The 8,630-nt window shown below is 32.2% G+C and overlaps 1 protein-coding gene across 12 annotated transcripts in view; it reads left to right on the forward strand.

Moving 5' to 3' along the window:
* The window catches only part of LOC108745695 (glutamate-gated chloride channel), a 549,841-nt gene that overhangs the window by 130,212 nt on the left and 410,999 nt on the right, over positions 1 to 8,630 (forward strand). For 11 of the 12 annotated variants that reach the window (XM_018481999.1, XM_018481995.1, XM_018481994.1 and 8 more), the window contains one exon: positions 2,641 to 2,729. In XM_018481999.1, the coding sequence (XP_018337501.1) occupies positions 2,641 to 2,729 (89 nt within the window). Of the gene's footprint in view, positions 1 to 2,640; positions 2,730 to 2,785; positions 2,895 to 8,630 lie in introns of those variants that run through there. The other variant, XM_018482005.1, reaches the window with a different exon arrangement.

Raw genomic sequence — 8,630 nt, forward strand, 5'->3', positions numbered from 1 at the left:
TATATATATATATAATACTTAACAAATTTATTTGTTAGAGGAGAAGCTGATATTATTGACAGCGTGAATATAATGGCTCTTCTTAATATCTCTGCTATCTATTAAATGATGGCAAATTCTAATGATTGCTTATGAAATTTTTTGTTCAATAACTCGCTGTTACATTATAATGCTAATATACCAATGCGCAATAGTCTGCCCTTATTATAATGCATTTTTACTTTTAAGCATTTTTAAATATTTTGAAGATATATTTTAGCATTTAGTTATACATATTTCCTCATTCTTTTCAAACTTGAGCATATTATCACACGAATATATGTATATTTGAGTATGGGATCTTACAACTAAACGATTTCGTATCACCACAGTTGAAAGCGTCAACTCGTTCATACGGTGCTACAAAGTCGCTTATCTGTAGGAGCTCTTAACGTTCTGATTGTCTCTTTTTCAAGGTTTTTGTATCAAATGTTATTCATAAATCAATTGTAGCTCTACTGTTTATCTATAGTTTATATTATACGTATTACAAAAAAGTTATATATACTTGTGTGTATATATGTGTGCGTGCGTGCGTGCGTGCGTGCGTGCGAGCGTGCGCGCGTGTGTGTGTATGCACACATTCTGCAATAGTTCACTTTTTTGTTAATTTTGTAACCCAATTTTTTTTTTAAAAACCAATTTTTTAAATCTATTTTTACGGATGGCCACATTATCATCTCTATTTCTTTCAAAATTATTACGCAGTGATGCTACTTTTTTAGAAACAGTGCCCAAAGGAATAAATGTTTCGTAATTTTGACTTTAGAATCTATTGAATAATCTTTGACGGATGTAATCGTCAAGTGTTAAATTTAAATATTGATATTATTGTTAATCAAATTATTGTATAAAGTATAAATGAGGTGCCATAAACTACCTTCTTCTCTACTTTATTATGCATTTTAGTCGCAGAGAGTGAGATGGAGAAATTATAGTTTTGATAGAATTTTCTTGCATGTAAAAACATTCGATCTAATATCGTTACATCAAAAATAGAATCGTCAGTATGTTTCACTGACATTACTAACGCGCTGATAATAAAAAATCATGTACAGGGTGATCCATTAGAATTCGGACAATAATAAATTTGAAATTTCTGCCATATTAGAATTCACCTGTAGCTGCTACTTTGCATTGAAGTAAGCAGCGAACGCGTGAATGAAACATTTCTAATTTCAAAATAATTAGATCGATTATGAATATCATGGAATATAAGCGAAGGGCAGCAATCATTGAAAGTTTGGGCGCTAGAAAGACGCCAAGAAAAATAATGTTTTTCGAATGTCCAAAATCAATTATGTCTATGATGTTCCCAAGAGATGTGCGGCTTTGGAGGAATTCAAGGAAGGTTTCCCGACAAGAAAGAAACGCGAGGGAAAAAACAACGAGGTCTCTAGAATTCTTCTAGAATTCCAAAGAGCCCAATAGCTCACTTTGGAAGATCCAAGGACTTTGATTAAGAAATTGGCCGCCGTTTTGAAAGAGAGTTATTCGAACGTCGGATTGTTGAAAAAAATTTGAAGTATATTTAAGAATGTACGACGTATACCTCAAATCGTCTTCAACAATCCAACGGACGTTTGAATAGTTCTCTTTCAAAACGGCCGCTAATTTTCTAGTCAAAGTCTTTGGATCTTCCAAAGTGAGCTCTTGGGCTCTTTTGATGAATTTTAGAGTCCTTGTTGTTTTTTCCCTCGCGTGTTTCTTCCTTGCCGAAGAACCTTCCTTGGATTCCTCTAAAGCCGCACACCTTTTGGCAACATCACAAACCGTTGATTTTGGATATCTGAAAAACATTATTTCTTTTGGCATCCTTCCAGCGCCCAAATTTTCAGTGATCGCTGTCCTTCGCTTATACTCCATGATATTTATAATCGACTTGACTTTGAAGTTAGAAATGTTTCATGTACGCGTCTGCTTACTTCAATGCAAAGTAGCAGCTACAGGTAAATTCTAATATGGCGCAAATTTCAAATTTAATTTTGTTCGGATTCTAATGACACCCTGTACATTAATAAATGTTTCAGTTATACTATTGCATCAAATGTATTATGAGAAGTAGACGACCAATGGTAGATTTTTAATGTATTATGAGAAGTAGATACCAGTGATGGATTCTTTAGTACTTTATAGCATAACATAGATAAAATTAGATGCAGTTTTATATAGAGAGCTGCATTATTTCTATTAGTAGATTTTTATATTTACATATGTCTTAAATAAGTACATATATGTTGTATTGAAAAGAGTAAACACCACTTTAACAAAGTTAATCTCAAGATCACTTCGAAATAAATAATATTTTGAATTCCATGAAGTTGTCTCGTCTCCTTTATTATAATAATCTGCAAACAATCACAAACTTATTAATTTTCATAAAATATAATACTGCAACATATTATATTTTTGTTTCGCCACAATCGAGTGAAATAATTTTTGCTCGATTGTGGCGAAAGATAAATAATATGTTGCAATATAATATTTTACGAGATATCGAAATAAAGAAGATTATCTACTGGAAGTTTGCGGAAAACTACTGTATACATCGTAAACTAGCCAGGTTTCTTTTGGATATACCTATAATGCATTGTGTTGCAGCTTCGAGGAGGGAAAATCGGACAAGGAGATTCTGGACAACTTATTACAATCGACTCGTTACGACAAGCGGCTTCTGCCGCCGGTCCAAGGTACAAAGAGGCTCCCATTCTACTGCCAAAGTCAAGGCAACTAAACTTTCACCTTTATATCCAAATGACCCTCGATCATCCAGAGCACCTCAAAAATCACCGGCAATCAAGAGCACCGCTACCACTTCACAGCATACTACCACAGCTCACTGCTCACTCCTCGTCGTAAGAGTACTTTTTGTAAATCGATGTATAAAAAATGACATGAGGAAAGTGCACAAACAAATAGAAAAAAAAAGATAGGATGCGTGATAAATTGTAAAAAGGCAAGGCACAACGAATAATTCAACCATCCTTCTATTTAAATTGTGGTTAAATTCTCCCATGCTCGTTTCGAAGAAAAAAACATTTCTATTTAGGTATACTGATCTTATAATATCTTTTTATCAATTTTAAAAAGATTCGAACTTAAAGTAAACTAGTTCAAAATATATTTTACTCTATATTAATGCACTTATACGATTAAAATATAATTCGAAGTACATAAAATAATATTTATAATAAAGTCGGAATATTATTAATCCAATGACAATGATGGGTATATCATAGGCATGAACTGTAACAACATTTGTACATATATGCAAATGTGATCCGTATATTAGAGTCCGATCGAAATCACAATTTCCTTCGGTCGAAACCAACAACAAATATGCGGTTGTCATTTCAATTTTGGCCGAAAACGGAACCGAAACTTAGATAAGTCTTACTGAGAGAGAGAGAGAGAGAGAGAGAGAGAGAGAGAGAGAGAGAGAGAGAGAGAGAGAGAAGCTAACGAAGTCACATTTTTTTCGACCAGAGTCGAAATCGAAAATTTATGTACTCTTTAAAAAACAAGATTTTATTAAAATATTTAACTATAATAATATTGCATCCTCAACTTTTAAGAAATCAAGTCACAGTTATTATTAAGATTACACAGTAAAGTTTATACTCAAATTGTCTTAAGTTTATTGTTGGTCAACGAATAATTAAAATTGAACAGTTGTTTTTTTAACGCTCATTGACGCATTGCAACTTGTACAGTTTCGGTTTAACCACCGAAATTTTCTCTTAATTCTGGTCGAAATCAAACCAAAATCCTGATTTTTTACCGAAACTAACCGAAATCGAAACCGAAATTTCGGTCGGATTCTACCGTACTTATACAGAGTGTATCCAATCATCCGCAATCGGGACACACTATTGCATCAGATTTAGTGTTTTATCCCGACTGTATCGATCCTACCCGGGAAAAAATGATTCACGCATGATTGTACACGATTATACATGCATATGCAAAATCATGCATTAAATAATATATAATTTAGAATTCTAATGTATGATCATTAGGACCCGGATATTCGGGCTCGATTTCGAGCTGCGCGAGTGATTCGGCTGCTTGCTGAAGTGAGATTGCTGCAATATTTTTTAGGGAGACACGATTGATTGCATCCGATCTATCCGAATACGATATATATGTGGGCTATATATTGGATTGGTGCGCGGCATATCTACTATCCGTGTAAAAAAGTACTACTGCGCAATAGTGAGGTACTATTACACTACAGCAGTAATATAATGCGTAATAGTGTAATTTTTTAAAAGAGTAAGGGTGTATTCTGCACTGGATTTAGCTTATTTTTTTTTAATGTTGGCAGTCTTGTAACTAAAAAGAAAAGTGTTCTGAACTCGTTACATTATTATAACCTACAAATTGTTTAATTATTGTTTGTATACGTAAGACAAGTATTGTTAGTAAAAATAAAGAAAAAGATAGCAAACATATAGTACATATAAATTTGTTCTCAGTATTTTCCGACATTTATTTTTTCCTTCAAAAAAAGTTTTATATTTTTATCGTTACTTTTACTTAAGTTACTGCCAGGAAAAAATGTTTTATATATAATTATACAAAATTATATAAAAATATATAATTTTACATAATTGTATATAAATGGACATATTTTATATATAATTATATTGTATAATTATGCATATTTATACAGATATTATATAGGATGTCCCATTTTAAATAATGTATTAAAATTTTTCGAAAACTATCGATAGATATGGAAAAATGTTTCAAAGAACAGTATGGTTCGGAGGAGGACATAAAAAGATACCATTGATTTACTTGGATGACGTCGCCTAGGTCAGATTAAGATCACATCAATTTTTTTCTAATCGAACACTTTATTTTTAGTGGCAGAATCTAACAGTTGGTGTTAAGAGCTTTTATTTTTTATTACGTATTTTTCGAGTTACAACTCTTGTAGAAAAGTACTACTGAGCACTAAAAGTATTTTGAGGCACTACTGTAATATAGCACTACTGTACACTCTACAGTACTACTACACTACTGTAGTAGTGCAGAAGTGTTCAGTAGTGTTGAGTAGTGCTAAAATCTTCTACCCGCATTTTGGTAATAAAAAGGAAACGAATATGCATCACAGAAACTAACTATTAATAACTCTATTTAAAAAAAAGTGCTTTCGGAGACTCTATGAGAACACTCTGATCGAGCTAAGAATAAGTGACGGATTTCATTTACATATGCCTCTTTAGAGGGATCCGCATCATTTTCTCTTTACAAAAGACGAGTCTATCTCACGGCGATACTGCGTACTATGACGCATGCAGATATGTACGCTATAGACGCCGCTAAGTAAGCGGTGTAATGAGCAGTACCGCCACAAGATGGACTCGTTTCCATAAAGATAAAATGACGCAAATCCCTATAAAGAGGCATATATAAATAAAATCCATCAATTATTCTCAGCTCAATCAGAGTGTGCTGGTAGAATCTCTGAAAGCGCTTTTTTTTCTACATTTTGTATCTTGTTGAAACGCGAATATATAGAAGATCTTAGCACTACTCAGCATTACTGAACACTTCTGTACTACTACAGTAGTGTAGTAGTACAGTAGTGCTGTAGTACAGTAATGCCTCAAATAACTCTTAGTGCTCAGTAGCACTTCTTTTACAAAAGAAGACTTGAAAATTACAGTACCGCCGGCATTAGCATTACGCAGTGTTCAACCGACAGTTAAAACTCCTTGAATGTTGTTCGGGATCATGTCCTGGATAACATTTGTCAAGATCAAAGTCATTGGAGAATAAAAGGAGTAATCTCCTTCATTTTTGCACTAAAAATTCATTTTTACATAAAAATAAAAGTAAGAGGTACAACCTCCATTAGCTTTGATCTTGATAAATCATATCCAGGTCATGATCTTGAACAGCATTCAAAAGATTTTAGCCATCAGTCGGATACCTTGGGCATGCTAATGCCGGCGGTATTGTAACATTCATAACTTAAAAAGTAGTTAATAAAAAAATATTTGTTTATAATGTTTTGAAAAACTATTACTAGCTATTAAATTCTGTTATCAAAAATAGAGTATTCCATTAAAAAGAATTGACCTGACAACGCCATGCTAGATCAAATCAATGATACCTTCTTATATCACCTTCCGAATTATACAACATTTGTTTAAAACATCCGGTAGATATTTTTGTGGTAGATACTATCTACTATAGTTTTCAAGAAATCTTAATGCATTATTCAAAATGGGTCATCTTGTATATAAAATTATTATATATATAATTATGTATAAAATTATATAAAATTGTATATAATTATATATAATTATATATAAAACATTTTTTCCCGGGGTGGTACTTATAAAAACTGACTTGAGTATCAGTGCTCTATTTCTATTTATTTATATTTATCTATATATCATAGATTTAGAAAAAAGAAAATAAAACAAATTTGTGTGTGTGTGTGTGTGTGTGTGTGTGTGTGTGCGCGCGCGTGTGCGTGTGCGTATGGGCGCGCGCGCGTGTGTGTGTGTGTGTGTGTGTCAGCTACAAACTATTGACTTTTATAGTTATGAGTTATGACGGTCAACAAGTTTAAAATACTTATTGATTTAATTACGGGTTAAGGGACTGTCAACATTCAGGAAAAAATAAGTTAAACTAACCTGATTCAAAATACGTCTTAAATGTAAACAAAGCGCGGAGAGATTTTTTTGGATTAATTCAAAATCACGGAAGAATCCTTTTCTTCGAAATGCCTAAATCTTTATAGAAAAACTTAGTCTCAATATCAATTAAATTGACAAAAATATGTATATGCTTTTACAAAGCTGGATCGACTTTGTTGCAAGCGTTGCTCTATGTACGTGCATAAAATAAATTGCTATTCCATAAATCGGCACGAGTAAATCGACGAACACAAAACAATGTTTATTGATCAATTTATTAGCAAATTCTGCCTCCACAATTATTGGCAAATAACAAAAAAGTTTTCACAAGAATTATGCTTTTCTGGCTATCAATATTTCGACTGAGAAATTAAATAACAAAATTCCAAATTACATAACTTTCTTTAAAAAACAGACGCAACATTTTCCAGAAGTATCAATAATATAAAAAAATTATACAGAATTGTATTACACTAAAGTATGCCAAACTTACAATTCTGTTGCGAAAAAGGATATATCTGGATATCAGTAGATGAAATTATGGATGTAGAAGTTGTCGTAAGTTTCATTGTCAGTACATTGTATTCTGATCTTCTCTATAAAATTTATCTTCTTTATTGAGTAGTGCTCGGAAAAAAATATAATGAAATAATTGTAAAATTTATTCACGAATCTTTGGAACAATTATGACTTACTGAAACAAAATTATGAAAAAGTAGTTATTTGTATTGAATGATGCTGCTTATATATAGATGAAGAAAGCAGAAAAAGCATGATGTATTATGTTTCTTTAGAAAATCCACGTTATTTTATCTGCTGATACTAACATAGATTATGCCGGATAAGTAAATATACATATAACAAACATACTGATAATTTCAAAAACAAAATGACCATTTCGTGAAGCTCTATATAAAATGGAGTTATTTAAAATAATGCTATACTGATTGTTCCTTCGTTAATCATAACTTGTTGAGTACTTGGAGGTGTCCTTCTGAATGTCATATCCTTCCAAATAAGCTGAAATTTTACAGGTAATATTGTTACAATATTTAGTGATTATTTATGAGACTACAATCTTCGAGTTTTCTATAGTTTAAAAGTGTAATAATGCGCCCAGAACACGCACATTACCGACAGTATTTGCCAGCCGGATATCACTGCAGTGACCTTTAGCCATCTAAGGGCGTGGTGCGCTTATAATCTTGTTAACATAACATGTAAGCATAAACGTAAGCGGTGACAGTAAAATTTATGGCACACAATGCTTTATTTCTTGTTGATTTAGCTGATAGATCCGTTGCGTGCTGCTTTGTGGTTTGCATTGCGTATATTGCTGTGATGGAAGTGCTGCTAGTCCTGGGTTCACACCCATGTTAACTCATTTAGCTTAATGCTTAATGAATAATATACAGACGTACACATGTAAGAATATACAATAATATAAGAATTATATGAGACATAAGAGAGAATGGATCACAAAAAAATATATATTTTTTTGAAGCCGCGCTGCGAGAATAGAACGGCTCATCGCGCTTCACTCGATAGCGCTGCCGCCGCCACTGCGAAAAAATATATAAATATTATATAAATAGACATATTTCAAATTATAATTATATATTTTCAATATTATAAAGTGGCTCAATGTTAAGAAGGTTAAGTAAAAAAGGAGCATACAGCCACACTTAAGATGTCAATAAGTTATATATTAATAATAAACATTCAACAAAGTAGTTTCGGTCACCATCTGACCATCCTCAGTACAATAATAAAAACCTAAATTAATTTAAACCTAGTTACATAATTTAAATTTGTTCCTAATGTTAGTCAGTAAGAATTTCTTGCTTCTTATTGTGCATTATTCGCCTCGGTATCCGCATTTTACAATATAACAATTTTGCAATGATTTTTGACAAAATTAACAGTAGA

The sequence above is a fragment of the Trachymyrmex septentrionalis genome, unplaced genomic scaffold (genome assembly GCF_001594115.1).
Source record: "Trachymyrmex septentrionalis isolate Tsep2-gDNA-1 unplaced genomic scaffold, Tsep1.0 scaffold147, whole genome shotgun sequence".
NCBI classification, from domain to species: Eukaryota; Metazoa; Arthropoda; class Insecta; order Hymenoptera; family Formicidae; genus Trachymyrmex; species Trachymyrmex septentrionalis.